The sequence below is a fragment of the Pelobates fuscus genome, chromosome 9 (assembly GCF_036172605.1).
Source record: "Pelobates fuscus isolate aPelFus1 chromosome 9, aPelFus1.pri, whole genome shotgun sequence".
Taxonomy (NCBI): Eukaryota; Metazoa; Chordata; class Amphibia; order Anura; family Pelobatidae; genus Pelobates; species Pelobates fuscus.
This window is the reverse complement of record NC_086325.1, coordinates 53,109,318-53,131,479: the sequence shown is the minus strand read 5'-3', so window position 1 is coordinate 53,131,479 and position 22,162 is coordinate 53,109,318. Positions and strand designations below refer to the sequence as shown.

The 22,162-nt window shown below is 38.8% G+C and overlaps 1 protein-coding gene across 4 annotated transcripts in view; it reads left to right on the top strand.

The window, feature by feature from the left end:
* The first annotated feature begins 274 nt into the window (after window positions 1-274).
* Window positions 275-22,162, top strand: part of MTMR1 (myotubularin related protein 1) — a 72,766-nt gene continuing 50,878 nt past the window's right edge. Inside the window, exons 1-8 of one of the 4 annotated variants that reach the window (XM_063431968.1) lie at window positions 275-560; window positions 4,319-4,424; window positions 5,356-5,379; window positions 14,333-14,383; window positions 18,198-18,273; window positions 18,704-18,798; window positions 19,020-19,127; window positions 21,102-21,203. In XM_063431968.1, coding sequence (XP_063288038.1) covers window positions 427-560; window positions 4,319-4,424; window positions 5,356-5,379; window positions 14,333-14,383; window positions 18,198-18,273; window positions 18,704-18,798; window positions 19,020-19,127; window positions 21,102-21,203 — 696 coding nt within the window. In that variant the 5' untranslated portion in view covers window positions 275-426. The remainder of the gene's footprint in view (window positions 561-4,318; window positions 4,425-5,355; window positions 5,380-14,332; window positions 14,384-18,197; window positions 18,274-18,703; window positions 18,799-19,019; window positions 19,128-21,101; window positions 21,204-22,162) is intronic. The other 3 variants (XM_063431969.1, XM_063431970.1, XM_063431971.1) reach the window with 3 other exon arrangements.

The following is a 22,162-nucleotide window of genomic DNA, read 5'->3' as shown; positions in this document are numbered from 1 at the left end:
ATGGCAGGCTGTGCAGGGGGAGGTGGAATGCTGGATGGAATGGCAGGCTGTTCAGGGGGAGGTGGAATACTGGATGGAATGGCAGCCCCTGCAGGGGGAGGTGGAGAGCTAGATGGAATGGCAGGCTGTGCAGGGAATCTATGTATTCTGGAGGCGGGGTTATGTTGTAATGAGGGCGTCGTTATACGGGCAGTGGGCGGGGTTTACACGTTGTGGGCGTGTTTAAGACGGTAGTAGGGAGGGAGCAGAGAGGCAGCACGAGCTTCCTGTGTTGTAAAGAAAGGGGGCGGAGCCTGAGACTCCCAATCTGACAGGCAGGAAGCGAGGCCTCCAATCCGGCCTTTCCGGTGCGATAAGCGGGGACAGGAGGTCAGCACAGCCCGGGCATCCGGAGGAGGAGGGGGGAGGAAGCCAACATAACATCCCATGGACAAGCTGCCGGTCCTGGAGTCTGCGGCTGCAGGAGGGAGTGCAGCACCTCCAGCCAGGAAACCTCCCCGGCCATCCGCGCCCCCCTCTATAACCACCTCCCGGCAGCCCAGCGTGGAGACCCTGGAGAGGTATGGGGGGAGAGGGGGTCACAGGGAGCAGCAACACTGCCATCATCCCCAGCCAGGGCTCAGATACTGAGCATCATGGGAGTGGTACCCATGGCATCATCCCCAGCCAGGGCTCAGATACTGAGCATCATGGGAGTGGTACCCATGGCATCATCCCCAGCCAGGGCTCAGATACTGAGCATCATGGGAGTGGTACCCATGGAATCATCCCCAGCCAGGGCTCAGATACTGAGAATCATGGGAGTGGTACCCATGGCATCATCCCCAGCCAGGGCTCAGATACTGAGCATCATGGGAGTGGTACCCATGGCATCATCCCCAGCCAGGGCTCAGATACTGAGCATCATGGGAGTGGTACCCATGGCATCATCCTCAGCCAGGGCTCAGATACTGAGCATCATGGGAGTGGTACCCATGGCATCATCCTCAGCCAGGGCTCACACACTGAGCATCATGGGAGTGGTACCCATGGCATCATCCTCAGCCAGGGCTCGCACACTGAGCATCATGGGAGTGGTACCCATGGCATCATACCCAGTCAGGGCTCGCACACTGAGCATCATGGGAGTGGTACCCATGGCATCATACCCAGTCAGGGCTCGCACACTGAGCATCATGGGAGTGGTACCCATGGCATCATCCTTAGTCAGGGCTCGCACACTGAGCATCATGGGAGTGGTACCCATGGCATCATCCTCAGTCAGGGCTCGCACACTGAGCATCATGGGAATGGTACCCATGGCATCATACCCAGCCAGGGCTCAGATAGTGAGCATTATTGGAGTGGTACCCATGGCATCATACCCAGCCAGGGCTCAGATAGTGTGCATCATTGGAGTGGTACCCATGCATCATACCCAGCCAGCGACCTGTTGTGGATTCCATTTGTAGGATACTCCAATATCTATTTGTCTTGATTAGCTTTGTGGAAAATGTAGAGCTGGGGTGTGAAGATATAGCCAATCTTGACATCACCTTTGCCAGATCTTGGTAATCACTGCCATAACCTGTGGCTATCCAGCTTTTGGCAGGCTTTGGTCCAGGCTCGCTGCCTGAGCATCATTAGCAGTTCATGGGGTTAAATGTTCTTGACTCTGAGAGTTGTTTTTGCAATGTAGTGCTATGTTAGATTTCTGCAGTGTTAATGGTGCTATGCCTGGCATGACACACGTCATCTGCTGTAGACTACTATTTCAATAATGCTGGACAGGCTATTTGACTGGATTAGCAGCATGGGAATGTAGACATCAACAGCATTAGTATTGATTTGTCAGACATTAGCCATCTCTGTCATAACCCGAGGCTCTCCAGCTGTTGTGTAGTATTGTTTCTACATCTGTCTGAGCATCAGATACTAGTGGTTAAATGTTGTGGGTTTTTTTGACTCTGAGGGTGTATAATGTATGCACAATGTATGAGACTTCTGTAGATAGATTGGGAAAGAAATGAGAGGTTTGACTGTAACAGCAAATACTTTTTAATTGTTTTAATATTTTGTTTTGAATTTAAATGCCATTTTCTCTGTGTACACTCTTGTTAATTGTCAAATGCAAACCAGTTCAGGTTTTTCTTATTTTTAATACCCTTGTTGCAAAGTTGTTGTGCTGTGACAGATCTTGGCAGGTGACAAAAGGAGAGGATGCCTCTGAGATTTTTTTTTTTTTATCATTGGCAATATTGACCTAAACATGTATTTCCCTAGTCAATTCAATACACATAATATTTAGGTGACTAGAACTCTGTGTTTCCCTTGTATATTTTCTGGTACACTCTCTTATTCTCTATGACTCTATCATAATCTTTACATGTTGTGTTCTATTTATTTGAATAATTTTTGTCTACTCTGGATTAACGGCAGGTCAATTTTTCTTATGTTATAAAAGTGCCAATTTTTCAAGATAGACAATTCAATATGCCTGTCTACATCTTAAATAACAACTGATTGCAAGACACATGGTTAAATCACAGTACTTTATATTGGGATGAAACCGATATGCTTTAAAAATCATTCTTGAAGGTTGTGTGAACTGCTTGGCTTTCTTCTCAGAATGCTAAAAGAAGTCACATTCCTGCATCTATTGGCTTGCAAAGTAGCTCAATTCGTGCCTTTGTGAATGAAACTACTCAAGGCTAATAAACGTCATCTCCATACTGCCCATTCAAACGTAGAATGACAAGAATTGTTTGAGAATGCACAGCCAGCCACATCCGGGGCCCTGCAAAAGCTGCACATTCCAAGGGACATCCTTTTTATAAAAAAAAAAAAAAAAAAAATTATAATTTTTACCTAATGTTTTGTTTCAATTTTTATTGCATCATCCATCAATATGGAGTTTAGTTCACCGCCCTAAAAAAACATTTCTTAATCTCTTCCTGGGAACATGAATGTAAGATTTAAGTGCAGATGTAACCGGGAGAAGAAGCATTTGTTTCCCTTACGTTCTTTGATTGTTCTTGACAAGTAAACATTAGGATGCAGTTTTTCCGTTTGCTTAACCAACGGAAAGGCATTAATGCACACATTTCTTGCCAAGTAGATTTTCAAAACATGCAAACAAACTCTGATCTATCTTTCGTGACGTGTCTTCAGTACTGTTTTCCATTCTCTTAATTCTGGGCACATAAGCCATGAAAAGCTGTCTAGTGTTTACATAACCTTATTTTCAACTGAAATGGGGGAGTAATTTTGATGTATTAGTTTACAGAGATTAACTCCTGAAAATACTCAAATTAAAATCCTAGTATTTAAGTAGCATGCATGATTAATATTGGGCTGTACATGGTGGACTATATACCGTAAGGAAGGCACAGCAAATGACCTGGGTTGAGTCTAATATTAGTTATGGAATTTTGGATTGTCACTAGCCTTTACTGAAAGGCAAAGCTTTTATCTGATATGTACAGCATCATTGTAAGGTGCATCTTTTCGGTTTGCATATTCAAGTATACGGTCGGCATGTGCAGTCCAGATCTGAATGCCCACTCTTCATGTGAGTTACATAAACCCCTGTTGAAAGTTTAGGCCTCATGTAGGTTTATTTATTGTGGTAAAACTTATCATTGTGGACAGACAGGTTTACATCTGGGTTACCATTTTTACTTACCCCTTTATTGCAACTAAAACAAAAACAAGGCATAAAATTATAGCTCGTTTTATTAGTTGCTTCTACCTACTAGGTGGGAACAACCAGCAAGTTTATTTAGGAACTCTATCTGACTGGACAGATAAAAAATGATTGTTTATGGTTTGCAGTATCTGCTGTTTCAATGTTAATGTAATGTCTCACGGACACGTTGGTGACTGTCAAAATGTGACTTCAGTCAGCTTCTTCCGCCTAATGTGTTTTTGTTGTTCCCATCAACAGTCACTTCTTCTTATCTAATGCATACAAGTGACATCAAGAAGACTTTTGCTAAATCTTCCAAGTATGCAAGTACATTTTCTTCCCACTCAACCCTTGGGCTCTGACATGCAAACAACCACGTAATATAGGTGGTCTTTTGCACACACAAAAAAAAGTAGCCTTGCCTATTTCTGTTTTAAGGCGGCTGTTCCCTTTGCATTCGTTTTTTTTAGAAAGTTTATTTGTACTTGAGGAGTTTAGATATGTAAATTGGGAAGAACCTGCAGCCCTGGAAAATACAAACTGATATGCCGTCTCTTTGAACCTCGCCCGATATGACGTTTTTTGGCAAACATAATGAAACTGATTCAGATTGCTGTAAATCATCTATGTATTACTCTTCTACTTTTGCAGTCCCACTGGGTCACATGTTGAGTGGTGCAAGCAGCTGATCGCAGCCACAATATCCAGTCAAATCTCTGGTTCCGTGCCACCAGAAAATGTATCTCGAGATTACCGGGTAAGTGAAGTGGTTCTGAATATATTGATTTTTTTAAATTTATTTTTTATTAAAGTGCCCCTTGAGGCTTGAAAAGCAAGGTGTAGTCTAGTGTAATAAAGTGTGGTCTTAAAAACAGAACTGTCCTTGGTGTCTTCAGGGTACACAAAGCTTGGCACTGTCTAATAAACTGCATTCTTAAAAGATTACTCCAACCTCCGTGGACACTTTTTTCTTGTAGAAGTGATCATGGTGGAAGCGAACTATATGTGCAGCGTTTTAGCTTGAAACGTTGTCTATACAGAGATATCTATATATCTTGTATTGGAGTGTATTTACTTCTCCGACACGTGACTTAGCCGGCCTGAAACTCTGCTGCGTACTGACTGTGCGTTATGTGCAAAACAATAAAAATGTTGTTGACAGTGTGCACTGCGAACTGGTGACAGACATAATGAGCTTCCTCTCTGGCAGGCAGTGCCGTGAGCACACCTGCTAGAATAAGCCTGTGGGATCATGTAGGTTGCAGATTCACAGTCCAAATAACTGGTTCAATACACCATTGTTTCCTCCCTCCCTAATACCAACCCTCCCTACAGTATATTTGATGGTGCTTGGTTCCCCCTCACTTTAGTCGTGAGATAAGCTGTCACTCGGCTTATCTTGCCGCTCGAAGTTAGAGAGTAGAGATGCAAAGTGTGATTTCTTTCACTAACCCCAAGAAATTGCATAGTTAATGTCTTGGTAAGACCTTAATGCTATATTTATTACACAATGTGAAGATCCCAGAACGCCAGTACTGTTTTATAATGCATGTGTATTATTGTAATTTTGGAAAATGTATTGCTCTCGCGCTCAATGCGAAACTTCAATATTTCTGGTATTACTCCAAAAATAAACCACATCTACCCAATTAATTTCTTTCTTTGGCACTATTGTGCATTTTTAACAGGTGTACAAAAGGCCTGACATAAGGGTAAGGTATATCGATGTCCTCCAAGTCAGCCTCTTGCTAGTTTGTCGTTTATGTTGTGTTGAAAAGTAAATGTTAAGTATCAAAATCTTAAAAGCAAGGGCTAATTTCTTACCATAGTAGAAACCATGACTACATCTATCGAAGAAGAATATTTTCTTCAGGGCAACTTACATTGATTTTGATTTAAAGTGTCCATGTCACCTCAAACCTAATTTTCTCCTAGGGTTTACTCTTCTCCTCGTCTTTCACAGTTTGTTCTTTTGATCATTTCTGATCTATTTCTCTTTAAAAGAGAAGACAAAGCAGAGACTATTTTGTCTGATGTGTTTTTCCTACGCCTGACAAGTGTGACAAATGACAACTGTTTGCTCAAGGCAAGCTCCACTTTCTACTCAAGATAACAAAGTTTGCCTTAAAGGGGCACTATAGGCACCCAGTCTGCTTCGGCTTATTGAAGTGGTATGGGTGCATTCCCCCAGGTCCTTTAACATTACAAAGGTAATTTATTGCAGTTTGTAAGCAACTGTCATATTACCTTTCAGGGTTAACTCAACCTCTAGTGGGTGTCTACCAGACAGCTGTTAGAAGGACTTCCAGGCTGTTAGGCGACTTTTGGTTGCCTAACGGACGCTGGACGTCCTCACGCTATTCATGGGGACTTCCAGCGTCACCCAAACCATTGCTACACATCCGCATTAGGTCTACCCTGCCGGTTGACGGCAGGGGGTAGGAGCGATGATGGACCCGAGTGACAACAGTGCTGGACCCAGGTTAGTGACTGAACCATATGGGGAGGGGGTGAGGGAGGGGGAAGTTATAGTGCCAGGAAAAAGTATTTTTTTTTTTTTTTGCACTATAGTTTCCTTTTAAGCTCCAACCTTTGTCAAGACAAGTGTAGGAAAAATACATGAGGCAAAATAGTCACTACTTTGTCTTATGTTTTAAAGCGATTAGATCCGAAATAAAGAAAAGAAGAACAGATTCTGAAAGGGGAAGAGTAAAGGAAACTATAGGAGAAAGGCACATTTGAAGTGACAGAGCCACTTTAATATTTTTTTGTTTTTGTCCTTTTTTGAGATTTTGATTCTTGATCTCCAGTACGTTTTCTTTTTGTGATGTGACACACACTTAAAGCTTGCTCTGTTTGTTTTAGCTCACTTTAATGGTGCATTGTGTTGCTATTTTGTGTCTTAAGCTGATGCAATTTGTATTTTCAGTAATCAGTTTTCATGTGGCATTTGTGCTCTGACTTTGAAACGTGCTTGTTCTATGTAAAATATTGCTTCGTTCTTTGAGCTTGTATATTTTGTGTTTTCACCATAACCACTGCTGTCCACATCTGTAGTGGCAGCAAATTTATATTGCCAGTTAATTGCTAATGGAAATAAATGCTTTGGGAAGTTTCATGAAAGGACCGCAATGTTACCGCTTAATTTGATCCTATGCAAAAGAGCACATTCATATATCCATTTAAAGGCCAAGGAAACTGCAAATATTTACTTCAGGAAATCTGTATGCCACCTTGAAGTAAGGTGTTGTGTCTGGTCACCGACCATGATTTGGATTCTAGCATGGTCTTTTTTTGTTTGTTTTTGTGTGTTCACGTTATCACAATGATTTCAAATGTTGATTGTTTTCCCTTTCTTCTTCTGCATGTTTTTTCTTTTTTTTTTTTTTTTTTAACCATACAGCAGAATAAGTTACAGTAACATGTTTAATCCATAGATTTTAAATAATTAATTGGTAGCCCTAGCTAGTATGCTTAGCAGGTATCTTACAAGATAGGAATAGGTTTGTGGCTGGGTAAGCATCACTGGATCTGAGGTGTTGTAGTAAGATTGCCTGCCGCTGTATAGTGCGTTTTCGGACTTCTTTAGAGGTAATTTGCACTCCAGGGTGGTATGCTGATGCACACTGATGACAGGATATCACATCACCCCTTCCCCCCCAGTGCAGTACAACGAATCTCTGAATCTGCTTTTGGCTCATCTAAATACAACAGACACCAGGGACGTACTGCATACCTCTGGTATGTGTTGCCAAAAAATGTTTTGTTTTTTTGTTACCTTCAAAACTGTTAAATTAGGATGCTTTATTGACTTATTGTGGCCAAATCCTACTCTATTGCAATGTGTGCTCCTGCCCTTCAGGAGCCTCAGGCTTGTGGGCCCAAGTGCTCATCACAGCTTGTCGTTGCCATCGGAATTTGGGAAGGTTTGTACAGATACAATGTTATCCTTGCAGAGACATAGTCTTTTACTTGGGTTTTCCAATAATAAAAGGGATTGCACCCAAAATGTCATTGCACTATAACTGCTGTAATCACCTGTACTTGTTATAGTACCTAGGTGAGTACCCCTAAAATTTGAATCCTGAACAGTTAACACTTATGTTGGTTTACACTGTATTCAAGAGCACGCAGTATGTTGTCTTGCTTTGCTGCTGTTGATTGGTTTGATTTTATTTCTGTCCTATAGTTTTTTCTGATTGGGTTTTGATAGGGTTAAAATGTATTTATAGAAAGCTATGTAATGAGCGATTATTATTGTTTAGAATTTGTGCCATTAGAAAGTGAGAGCCTGCTATTTCCAGCTTTAGTCGTTCTCTTACCCACAGTTGCCTAATTCTAAATGGCAGCGCACGATGTATACAGCAAACATAACTTTGCATGAGCGTTAAATTCATTTTAAACATAATTTTTTTTATAATAACTGCAATGGTAAGTAAAGAAACACTCCACTGCCCAAACACTAAAGAAATCACTGTTTAGTAGATATACCCCAGTGCACGCATGCATTTAATTATGCAATTTTTTTTCCTTTTGATGTATTATCTAAAAACTGCAGATCTCTTATCTGCAGTCTTTGCAAATCCTACCCTTCTAACCCCGTCCAGACTTTCTGTGGCTGTCCAATCACAGAATTCCCAGTGTAGTTCAATGGGAAGTCTTTGCAAGGTAGGTGCTCTGAGTAATTGCTGCCTCTTGAGTTTAGCTCCACTGAGATAAACAACCAGGAAGTAACCAGGCCGGTTGTCTCGCAGCCGGGGGAATGTAACAAGGTTACATACCTAACAACATTTCAAATGAACAAAAAAGGACAGTCTTTAATTTTAGAGGTGTGAGTAGCGGCGTGGCCAGGGGTGGGGCTGATCGGAGACATTTTAGTTAAATAACTAAGAACAATTTTTACAACTAAAATAAAATTCAGGACAAGAACAATGTATCTTATTTACACAGACTGGATTCTACACAAAGTTATTGTAGTTTATTAGAGATATTACTGGGAGTTTTTTTTCCCCCTGTGAAGCTCTGTCTTGTACTTGGGAACACAATATAGAGGGACATTATGATAGAAAAGAGGGACAGCAGGATTTGGGTCCACAGTATGGACTGTCCCTTCTAGATGATGCCCCTTAGGAGGTATGCAAGTTAATTTATTAAAATGCCAATTTCTATAGAAATCTGCACTTTTTTGTAAAATGGAAAGAGGACACACTCTTCTCACATAGAGCATTCTCGCAAGCTAACCTGTATTAGGTGTGTGGCGTGTTCCTTAAAAACTGTATTCTGAGTGTATAAACCTTTTATGTGATCACATCAGAAGCCTTCCTGACTGCCAGTATCTCATTTATTTTGAGACTTGTGGCTAAAGAAAACCAGAGCATGTTGCCATGTCCCTGTTTAGATGTGGCTCTCTGGTTCCAGACAGTTGCCTATTGCTCTACCTACCCTGTTTTGAACCCTTTATCAAGCGAATATGTTTAACTCTATGAAAGAATATGAAGGGGTTTGCTTACTGGGTATACATTTTCTAGCGCCTGTTAAGTTTATAAGGAAGCCATTAGTCAGCTGTCTTACCAAGATCTAAATATTTTGATACTGCAATCATACTGAAATACCAGTGTTTTTCTATAGACCTGTGTTATGTCAGACTGTTTGGGATCTACTGACATACACTCATGCATATGTTTTTTACATAGGACATATGAGTCTAATGATAATAGAAGGGATTTCATTTTTATTTTTTATTAATTTTATTATATGTGTATGTAAGATTTGTATTAGGAGAATTTATTTTGTAAAATACAATTCTCTAATTTTAAAGGGATAGTTTAGACCCCCTTAGGTACAATAGCGGCTTCATCTAGATGAAGTTATGGGGCCAGGAGGCCCCCGGCACACTCTTACCTTCCGGGGTTAAACCGTTCCCCAAAAGTTTTTTTTTTTTTTTTTTTCAATGTCTGATTTTTATTGAAGAATTTCACACAAAAATAACAGGGAGGATACAGAAATAAAAAAAGGGGACGGGGGTAAAGGGGTAACAAATGTAGCATAATTCACACAGTTATACACAGTACGCGCAGATCCACAAGATGGTCAAAAAGGGAAGGGAGTACATAGGTTTCCATAATCCCACTGTTACAAAATGTAGCATAGTTTGACACGGATCAGTTGGCATTATATAGTAAACTTTGCTCTTATACAATTTACGTTAAAGGGAGCATGCGAATTGTTCTTAAACAGGTAAGAGCATACAGTTTTATAAATGTGAAGCATACAAACAGAATGATCTACGTGGGTTAGCTTGGAGAAACAAACTTTTAACGTGAGTCGTATGTGTGAAACTGACTGTCACCTAGCTCTATGATAAAAAGGAGTACCTGCATTCTACCATTGAGCCTCTGTTGTTTAGTATAATGTGTTTGCTTAACCCCTAACTGAACAGTAGATGTAACCATCCCTAGAGAGAGTTTGTGGGTTTGGAGTGAACTACCTTGCGGATACCTATACGGTCCATATGCAAATGGCGAGTGAAATAGTGAAGATATTCGACATAGCATAGGGGTGCAAAGGGGATCGTTCCCCAAAAGTTTAACACCAAAGTTGCCTCCAGCGGCAATCACAGCTCCCCCACCGTGGTATCCGGCTTCTGAAATTTCAGTTTCAGGAAGTGCGGATTGCTGCTGGGCAGGGGTGGCGCTGATTGGCTAAGAGTGATCATCTTACACTCTCTCAGCTAATCGTTGACTCCCTTTTGTGAATTGGGAGTCAACGATTGGCTGAGAGAGTGTCGGTTTTTAAAGATGTTGCAGAAGCCGAAAGCTGCGGTAAAGAACTGTGATTGCTGGAGGCAACTTTGGGGTTAAACCGTTCGAGAACCGTTTAACCCCTTGAGGTAGGAGTGCCTCTGAGGGCCTCCTGGCACCGTAACAACTTCATTTAGATTAAGTTGTTTTGGTGCCTCGAGTGTTCCTTTAAGGATCTTAAATATTCCAATTGTGATTTGGGAGTGCCCTTGCACCTGCAATGGACAATTGTCTACTCTAATGCATTGATTCTTAACCTTTCTTGATATGGCTCTAAATTGTATTCATAGTGGGTTTTTTTCTTAGTTAAACCAATCTTCAATTTTAAAATGACCACTTTGACCCATTTTTTGTTTTCTTTTTATATATGATTTTAACAGTGTTTACTTGTGAAAGTCAGGGCTGTTTCAGTATCCATGTATTGTGTACAGTTGCCTTGAGTCCAATAAACCTGATGTGCCTCTAAATATTGAGAGGCCCACTGAAGCATCATGGGGACCCATTGTGTCCCAACTCGACAGTTGGCTATTCTAAAAAATGTAATTTATTCTAATATTTTAACAGTGTACAGGTATACATATAACGTCTTTCTGAGACAAATATTCAACTTTTCTTATTACAGGTATGGTTTGCTGGTAAATGCAGTATCAGTATTGCTTTTTAAAGTGACTAAGTTTCTCACGTGCTGTGAATATGATCATATTTTGGCTTCTACTTTGTATGCAGATTTACTATAGAAAAAAATAAATCAATGAATCTATCATAATATACTAAAGGTTTGCATGATTTTAAAAATGTCTAATGCCACTTTCTATCCAGGAGTATGTTATTTTTTATTGTGTTTTCTCTGGTATGATGTGATTTTTAAACAGGAAAAATTGTCACAAATAACTCCTATTTGTTGTTTATTGTAGTTTGCAATAAAGAACATGTAGGTTCTTTGTCAAAATGTACAGATGCCATGTATTTGCAATTGATCAATTTGTTTTGGATGACATGAACTTGCACTCGTCTTTACTGCCCTTTTTAGATATGCATGTTTGTAGATTCAATTGCCGATAATGTTGAATAATTCTCCCTTTAAACGTTTACCATGTTGAACGTCAGTACAAGTTGGCATGTTTTAATAAAATAAGAGGCTGGCACGTTTTGTCAGCATTTACAATAATTTATGATATGACTAGGCATGTAAAACAAGGATTTTGAGTTCTAGGCAGCACAGAATAAAGGCTTCAGCAATTGCTTGCTTGCTTGCATGCCCCTTAATTTCTTGCATGTGTTTTGCCTTTGTTTACCGCCTTAAGGACACATGACGGATATATTCCGTCATGATTCCCTTTTATTCCAGAAGTTGTGTCCTTAAGGGGTTAATGACCAGTCATTCTTTTATTGCTTGTCTTAAAAAGACAGTGCACACTTCCTGTTTTGCAGGATTGACCACATCCTCAAAGGCCATTCAAAAGCCAGACTTTTGGGTAACGTATTAACAATAAAATAGTGTAGTGATCTAGTGCAGTGTTTGTTAACCCCAGACGTCAAGGTATACCAATGGTTTTAGGTTTGTTGGTATTTCTAATGAAACATAATTGTGAAGAGCCTAAATCCTGCACTATTAGTTACCCTTGATAACCGGGTTCAGAACCCCTGATCTGGTGGTTACTGCTTAGTTGATTTGAAACGGACAAGCTCATGGCCCTCGAGGGAATGAGTGGACAATCCGGTCTTAAAACCTGCTCTAGATGGTGTATCTCTTTTTAAATTGTTTTGATTAAAATCCTGTACATTAACAAAAAGGAAAATGTAGACCAATAAGGCAAAGTTGTGATTTTTTTTTTTTTTTTTTTGATTTTTTTTTTTACATTTTAATCTGGGGATTGGTTGACAAACAAGTTACATAATGGTTTAAAAAAAACTTTAACTCCACTTGACTTCCTTACCCTAAATCACGTAAGTTGTCTGTCCCTTGTTACGGCCTCACCCCTATTTACCTCTGTCTGCTTTCTGGTTTTCCTGTACTGCATAAGATTTGTAAGTCTGCCTAAAAGTGTAATTGAACCACTTTTGGCAGTGATTGGGCCACTTATATTTATCAGAGGAGGTCTTAAGGAATTGCACCGGCTGAGATATTCTAAACCCAAGCCAACGTTTGTTTAAAAGAATGACATATTGCCTGCATGTTCTTCCATTTTATAAAATAAACAGTTTTTTTTCATTTTATTTATTTTTTAATATATTGTAAAATACAAATGTTTTGTTACCATACCATTCGTTCCTTCGATGCTAGTCATTGCTTCAGGATCTCATGTAATATAACTGAAATGTCTTCACAGCCACAGGAGACGTACACTCCAGACTGGTGCTGAAACCTTTATATATTTATTTTGGTTTTGTTTGCCAAACCATTTCAGTATGGTTTTACACTTACCTGGGTCACATATGGTGCACCTGCACTGCTTCCTGGCTTCTCGGAGCAGGGGATATGGATGTCAATTTTGTTTAAATACAGCTGCTCATTCATTGGCAGAGCTCTCGGTTGGCGCTCTTATGCAATGAATGATTGCTTAATTGCTCGCATTAGTGTCTGCCTTCTCCTGCTTGAAAAGACCGAAAGCCGTGTGGGTACCTTGGGGAAACACATAGAAGTGTCAAACCGTGCTAAAACAGCTTCACAGAATACAGTGGAACTGCGCCAGAGGACTCCTAACACCTTAAACTATGATTGGTTGTTGTTGTTATGGTGCTTGAAGTGTCCTGTTAAGTCCCTGTTGACTTTGACCCATATTTGTTATACAACTGCATCCGTGGGATCATGATTGCCTCATAGGACTTTGTAGCTCTAGAGCTAGTTGTTCTAGTGTCACAGAAAAGGCAGTATTTACATTACTGCCTAGGAACACATCTAGTGGCATACACTAACTGCCACTAGAGGTGCTTCCTGGGTCTGTGCTGCACAGTGTGCAGCAGTGGTGTTAAACATCACCATGCTTTGCATGGAGGCACTGAATGGTCCTCATAGAGATGCATTGATTCACGTTGCTGGCAGGGGGGCCGACCACCTAAACTGCAACTGTAGCAGGTGAACATAATTTCATTTTATTTATTTACCATATGTACCTGCCTCTTCGTTCTTATGCTTTTCACACCCACTCCATGGGAACACTGATCTAACTAATATAAAAACCAGTATTGCAATCTGTCTAAGTTAATAATTGGTTTATAAACATTTTAGTACATAATTTTCAAAAAAAAAAAAATTTATTTTTTCTGGTTTGTATATTTCTTTAACCCCTTAAGGACCAAACTTCTGGAATAAAAGGGAATCATGACGTGTCAGACATGTCATGTGTCCTTAAGGGGTTAAAAGTGTAATCTGGTTTTAAAAGTGATGTCACTTTAAACATATTAGTGTGATTTGATTTTTTTTTTTTTTTTTTTTTTTTTTTTTTTAATTTGCAACTCCCCAGTGTTTTCAAGACAATTCACAGCTTTAACCACAAGGGAAGGTAGTGGGCTTTTGGTGAGGGATGAAAGAAATGTTCCTAAAAGTAAATATTCTGTATTTGAGATAAACAGCCATTTCTTAAACATGGGTTCAGCCGCAAAATTTGTACAACTCCGTAAATCCTTGTGTGGTAACAAAACATCTGTACAGCTGTGTTTCTGCCTTCATGCCAATTGCTTGCAGTGTACCTAGGCATGCCAGTGACTCCCTTTGCTTATATGTTCAGCTATAAAGGCAACTCCAAAATGGTGAAAGTCTATACTGTCTCTTTAAAGTGTGTTTTACCTGGCCTTTGACCTGTTGTCTGCATGATTTTTCTCTTGTTGCTTCTGTTTCTGTCCATCGCTGCCTCGGCTAATACAGGAGATTCAGGACGAACAAAATGGCTATAAATCTGAAATGGAAACTGAGCAGGTGGCAAGTCTATCCCTTTTATATGTTTAACTACTAGTGCATGCCTGTAGGAATACTAACCTCATGGTCCAACCTGCCTTGCTGTGTCCGCCATACTTTTCCTGACGTGGAAATAAATTTAAAGAACCCTGCGCTGCTGTGAATATTTATGTTATGCTGTATTCAGAATACGATCATTGTGGGTTCTTAAGAGTATATTTAATTTTCTATTATTTTTTTTTAAAACAAAAAACTTTACATGGGACTTGATAACTAAATAGTTTATGGGTCAGTTGTGTAGATTTGAATCCAGGGTACAGTGTAGTATGTAAAGCATATGAAACAGACAGTGGTTGTGGTTTCGTTTTGGTCTGTCTCCCGGCCTAGATACATTTTTATCCCATTGCCATATGTGATTTTACTGTGCACATTTCAAAGAGCAAACTTGTAAAAAATGTATTCTATGCTTGCAATTTGGTTGCTTCGACCTATATTTTATGTTCTAAGAATCCACCATCAAAACCCTGCATAGGTGTATACTTTTCAGTGTTTTGTTGTTTGTTTGTATGGGCCCTCCCATGACAAATTAGAGAATTTAAAAAAAAAAAAACCTCTTACAGTTTTTTGCCGGTTAAATCCCCTACATTTCTGCTATGCTTTTTACAAAAGTATTCTAACCTGTAGATTCAGAATAGGCAATTTATCCATCTGATTCTAGGCGTAACGTTCACATTGTTTAGCATGTTTTAATATGTAGAACTCTTATAAAATCCGCTTTAAATTTCTGTAACAAAGTGGCATTTGTCAGCTCTACTGTGTGGATAGTTTGTGGTTCTGACTTCTAAAGCAGTGCTTCTATTCAATGTGTAGTTTATATACTTAAACGGACACTATAGTCACCAAAGGAAACTTTAGCTTGTTAAAGCAGTTTTGGTGTATAGATCATGCCTCTGCAGCCTCACTGCTCAATTCTCTGCCATTTAGGAGTTTAATCACTTTGTTTATGCAGACCTAGTCACACCTCCCTGCATGTGACTTGCACAGCCTTCCTAAACATGTCTTGTAAAGAGTCATCTAATGTTTACACTTTATTGCAAATTCTGTTTAATTTAGAATTTCTTATCTCCTGCTTTGTCAGTAGCTTGCTAGACCCTGCAGGAACCTCCTACATGCAATTAAAGTTCAATTTACAGAGCAGGCGATAAAAACTTCTAAAGCAAGTAACATCTGATTGAATATGAAACCATGTTGTTTTCATGCAGACTGTGTGAGTCACAGCCAGGGGGAGTGTAGATTTAACTTCTAAATGGCAGAGAATTGAGCAGTGAGACTGCAGGGGCATGATCTATACACAAAAACTGCTTACTTGAGCTAAAGTTGTTTTTATTCTTTTAATGCTTGTTTTGTAACTTACAATTCAGTTGGGCTGCAACGACAGACACTCCTCACTTACCGACCGTATTCCGTTCCTACGACCCGGTCGTAGAACGAATTGGTCGGTAAGTGAGGAGTTATGGATTCCCTGCTCTATGTTCTTGAAAATAGACGAACGCAACAGAGCAGGGAATCCCTCTAATCTATGTTCGGGGAAATTTCCCCGAACATAGATTTAAGGGATTCCCCGCTCTGGTGCGCATGTCTGTGTTCAGGGACATTTCCCCGAACATAGACGAACGCGGCAGAGCAGGGAATCCCATAACCTCCTCACTTACCGACCAATTCGTTCTACGACCGGGTCGTAGGAACGGAATACGGTCGGTAAGTGAGGAGTGTCTGTAGTTACAGCGCAACTGAATGTTTAATTAGTGTATTAAAAATCACCAGGTGTATTCACTAAAGTGTGAATTCAAAGTGGATTTTAAATTAGGATCTCAAAATAGCTGAACCAGAAAAAATAATATTTCAGCTTTGCTTCTGCTTTGGTCTTAAAATTCTTACTTTACTGAATAACCCTGCAAAATGCAAATTAGCCGAGCTGGAAATATTTTTCAACTCATTATAGTCATAGCTTTTCTATTTTATTGTGGATTTTACATTTCTCTTTTCCAGTACACTACAATTCACTGTTCTGTATTACCTTGGGCTAGTCTGTTATGGTATTTTAATGGTCCATAAACCGTACATAGCTGGCTGTAGTGGTAATGATGCTTTGTGCCAAAGGGATTATCTAAGTATTTAGCGCGCTGAGCACTCAACAGCACTATGTATGCCAGAGCAGAGAAAAAAAAAATATTGAACTTTTTCTCCTAAATTGTGCAATTCAGCTTTCAATTTGCCACAATTCACAATTTAGTCAATAAACTCCCTTAAACCTAGATTGCCATGCAAACAAAGATCACAACGGTTTGTCAGCCTTTTACTTTACTACGTAATTGATCAGTTTGATTTGATTGGTTATGGATCATAGTGTATTCCTTTTTATTCAATAAAATTAATGTAGATTAAACTCGAACATATTTAGTTATGTCAAAGAGTTGCCATCAATGAATTTGTACAAATTTAATGTGTATTTATTTCATTATCAATTACATAGAAAAAAAGGGTAGCCAACAGCCACCTGTCTCCAGGTATCATTCAGGTACGTCAACATGGAATCTATTTTTAAAGCGTTATAGAGAAAATGAAATTTCTGCATTTCTCTGGGCACAGTGCTAGCAAGTGGATTGCTAAAGTTGTATTTAATAACCAAGATTCCAGCACGGAACTTTGAGATTGAGCAAAAAACATTATGGGTCCATGTGTCCCTGAAACATACCTAGATCCAATCTTGAGGTACATCTCACGTTTAATCTATACCATCATCTCCTAATATTTATGACCGGTATCTAAATTGTCTTTTTTCAGAAACCTTGTTCAGTAACACAGGCCCATTCTTCCATTTTTTTAGACATATCACAGAGTCTAAGAAGGCTCTCTGTCAAACCAAGTACAGTCATTGTGATTACTGTTCTCTTTGTTGTATGGGGTTTTAAATATATTGGGCACTAAATTATAGACCCCAATGCAGGGGTAAAGAACAATTGGCCATTTTCATAGCAGAGGGTAACTGCCTGAAGTGGACTTTGTCATCCACTTTAGTAGCTTGAGAGCTGTCTGTTGGCTACCCCTACTCTATAGCAAATCTGTCTGCGTAGGTTAGTCTATGTTAAACAGTAGTTTAGCACTCAAACTGTCAGCAAATGTCTTGAGTGTGGTCCTCAAAGTAAGATTACTTTTTTTATTTTATTTTAAATGTACTGCAATACCACATGGGTGTTAATTTTAATGTGGTTGCCACAGTATCTGAACTTTTCAATTAATATTTATGAATTAGTGAATGAAATTAATATATCTGACTTTGAGGAATCACACTATCTCTCATATGTTGTCAATGTCTGATTAGATTTTTATTTATTTTACCATCCGTTTTAATAGCTGAAAATATTCTATTTGCTTCATCTCAGAGCAACAGTTGCCTTTTAATACCTACACTCTCTTTACTAGTTATGGTACTTAGCAGGGATAGAATTATTTATGCAAATTATAGAAATCTATACTCACTATATATCTATGTTTATATCTGTATCTCTTCTCAGCAAAAGTTATGTAGTTATTTTTTTCCCTCTCAAAAAAAAAATCAGTTTAAAATGATCAATATTTTACGCATGAACTAATTATTGTGACAGGGGATAATGCAGACTGAGTGGAGCCCATTGTTTTATGTTATTAACAGATACGCGGTTAAGAAGGCACCGTTTTCGTTTTCCTGGTAGCCATGGGGGAGAGAATCTGAAAGTATGCCAGTAATGCACAGATGGGGAACTGGATTTAATTCTTGTTTTTGGTCCCTTGCCAGGCTCTGAGAGATGGAAACAAGCTGGCACAGATGGAAGAAGCACCGCTATTTCCTGGCGAGTCTATCAAGGCAATTGGTGAGAGGAAACCCCCTTCTTTTGTGATGAGAACTAGATCATCCCCCCCAAAAATAAAAAAAATATATATATATATATAATTTTAAAGTCAGTGCATTTTTATATATAGATTTTAAAACAAAATTATACATGTTTATAAATGTGACCTTACTGATTCGTTGTGTTGTTTTTTGTGTGTTTTTTTGTGTGTGTGATTGCTGCATTAAGAGGGAGTTATGTACTAAGATTAACTATATATGGCAATATTTTGTAGCAATTTCCCATATAACTGGGATAGCTCTGTTTGCAGGGGTGTTATGTGGATTTGCCTCATTTATCTTATCTAGTGCAGTCAGAAAGCATGCACATTGCTGGGAAATTTAAAGCACTGGTATAAATGGGCAGGACTTTCTTTGCACATTACCAAATTATTATGTTTTACTTTCCACAGCAAAAGATGTTATGTATATCTGTCCATTTTGGGGAGCCGTCAGTGGAACGTTAACTGTAACAGACTTCAAAATGTACTTCAAGAATGTGGAAAGGGTGAGTGTTACTTTGATATGTTACTTTTACACCGTGATTTTTGGTGTTGCATTGTAAAGCCGACAGCTTTATTAGCTAATTGTAAAAGTGACTTTGTAATCTACCTTTTTGCTTGGGATGTATGTTCTATATATCGAGTTTAGTGCCTGTAAGCATTTCCTATCTATATTTACTTTTAATTATTTCATTAACCCATGTCCCCGATGTCCATCCACGTGTAGGACCCGCCCTTCATCCTGGATGTTCCTCTTGGAGTAATTAGCAGAGTGGAGAAGATTGGTGTTCAGAGCCACGGAAATAACTCATGTGGTATAGAGATAGTTTGTAAGGTAAATTTGTAACTTTATTTTTTTTTTTTTTTCATATTTCAGTAGCATGCATACATTAAAGGGTTGATGTAATTTCCTATTATTTTAACTTTTTTATATTTATTTATCCCATATACTTAAGTATGAGTTTGTGAGGTATGAAAAATAGAGTCCTGCCATCTTGGCTCCCTGTCAATCATTGTTATAAATACTGTCTTTTACACCAGGCAGTTAACAAAGTCAAACACTATATAGCGCTAAGAATACAAACCTGCATAGGGCTTTAGTGCCCTGTATGAGGTTTGATTTGCCTCCCCCGGTTTTCTCTTTAGTTCAGAGCCAGGCTCCCTTGGCTTTGCTAGCACCCTTGCCTCCTATTATGCGATCTGACTCTCGAGTTGCTCAGACAGGAGCATTGGAAACTGAAACGCATGTGTGGTGAGTACCGCACGCACCTCCAAGCTTCACCATAGGAAAGCTTCCGGTACACGTGACCACTTTTTACTTTTTTTTTTTTCCAGTGGCTCTCAGACTGATTTTAATCCTGCAATGTAAACCAAATCCAGTTTCTAAAAAAAAACAAAAAAAAAACTGCAGTGTTTTACATTGCAGTGTTAAGACTACTGCACCTAGACCACTTTGTTGATATTAAGTCTTCTGGGTGATTTTAGTGAACCTTTAAACATAGGGGAGAGCGAAATTAAACAAACTATCTGTTTATCCTCATTTGCATTTGTGCCCTTTCTGTACCTAGACTGAATTGGATTGTGATGGCTTTTGCTAAATCTTTAAGGGAACAGAGCATGACATGAAAATAAAAAATGAACTTAAATTGGTAATCACTTATGTTGTTCACTGATTCGGTTCCTAGAGAAGTGACGATTTCCCTTTAAGTTGATCACAGTTGCCACAAATTTCTGGCTGGCAAGGTATCTTCAGGTGGAGTTTCAGGATAAATCTATCTGCAAGCTTGGGAAAAAAGCTATAACAAAAACGTTTCATCTATGCAAACCATAATAACTACAGCCATTGTCGTGGTTACGGAGTTAGACATCTAGTGCGGTCCCATGGTTCTGTGTCAAACAGTTTCAGGCGTTTTGCAACTGAGGGTTCGCCTGGCCTCTCTCTTTCTGTATTGTTAATGTGGAGATTTCATGTCTGCATTAGCTATATCGAATTTGTACATAATTAGGCAGCAGTAATAGCCTGAGCCCATTGGCTGATGCTGCCCAAATATGTTGGACAGTGAACCAGGGGATGACGCCAGTAGCCTGCTTGCTATATAAATGCTAGTAGTAGTTATGGTGTTTAGATCGCCTAATTTCAAATTAGATCTGTTTCATGCCAGTATTTGAAATCACAGCATGTTTAAATCCACCCACGAATTACTAGGAGCGTGACAATGCATGTAATTAGCAAACACTTTTGTTAGTTGCTTGTCATTGATTTAACTTTTTTTTTTTTTTTTAAATTCTCGATAGCAAAATATTTCATGCAGCATCTGTTTGCATTTGCTTTTTTAAAAAACATTTTTAATGTCATTTTTATTATTCTAAAAAGAAAAAGATATCATTAGAACCTGCTGTTTTTAGGTAATGTGATATTGCAATCTGGAAAAATGTGCATGTAACTAATCACTCATTTTATGCAAAGCCCCAAAATATGCTTTTAAGTCTGAGGACAGATAGCTTCTTACCCTAGTGTTATTGAATTCATATGGAGAGACGATTTCCAATGATGTAATAATCTGGAAGAAGCATTCAAAAAGCCAAGCCAAATATACTTGTGAAACGTTTGATTCAGCTAATCGAATTGCTCAAAATGTCAGGTTTCCATGGCAGTTCATACTTTTTTTTACATAGCATAATGTGATGATCCTCGGTAAGACAGATGTCTCTCATCTTTCATAATTCCATGTCATGCCATGTCAAAGTCCATGAGTCAATGTATACCAATAGGTATCGTGTTTTGTTTTTCTTTTTTTTTTTTTGAAAGGACATGAGAAACTTGCGTCTAGCGTACAAACAGGAAGAACAGAGTAAATTGGAAATATTTGAGACTCTTATAAAACATGCATTTCCTCTTTCCAATGGCATGGTGAGTATGATTGAATGAATTGCCCTTTTGTAATGTATGCTTGATTGGTGTGGTTCCAGAATGCTTACTAATATTCTGGGGACTTTCCATTTTAAGTTTGCATTTGTCACAAATATTTACAGCATTAAAGGACATTTTAGATACCCAGAACACTTTATCACTTTATTAAAGTGGTCTGGGTGCAGATGCCATTCATTTTAACCATGCAATGTAACATGGTTTCATTGCAGGGTTACACACACCTTTTAGTGTGTGTTTTAACAGTCGCTAGGGGCGCTTCCGCTGCCCTCTCTTCTTCAACCAATGCTTCTCATGCAGATAATTTTATTGGACAAGCAAAGCATTTTGCCGCACATGAGCATCTCGTCCCCAATGCTTCTTTGTGAGACGCATTGGACTGGATGAGAACCGAGAAGACGTCAGAAGGCTTGGTGACGAAGAAGGTTTATTGGACAGTTGCAGCGGTGGTGTCTCGGCACTGGAACTGAGGCACGTAAGAGATATATATATATATATATATATATATATATATATATATATATATATATATATATATATATATATATATATATATATATATATATATATATATATATATATATATACTTTTTAAACCTCAAAGAAGGGTGAATAGAAGTCACCATATTCAAAGGGAACTTATTGTCTACAGGCTCCCTTTAAGGTGTGTTTAAAAAAAAAAAAAAGTGTGTGTGTGTGTGTATATATACGTGTTACCTCTAATTAATGTTTTGATGAGCTCTTTAAATAATTAAATATTTTGATATTTACAAAAACTCTTTAAAAGCTTATCCTAAAATATTAAATCTAGGCCATAATTAGATGTTCCTTAACCTTTTTAGAATACTGGTACATTTATTTAAATTGCTATTAAACGTAACTCTGTTCCTGAATCACTGTGGACATCCGGCACATGCATGGTAAATGCCACCATTTGCCAA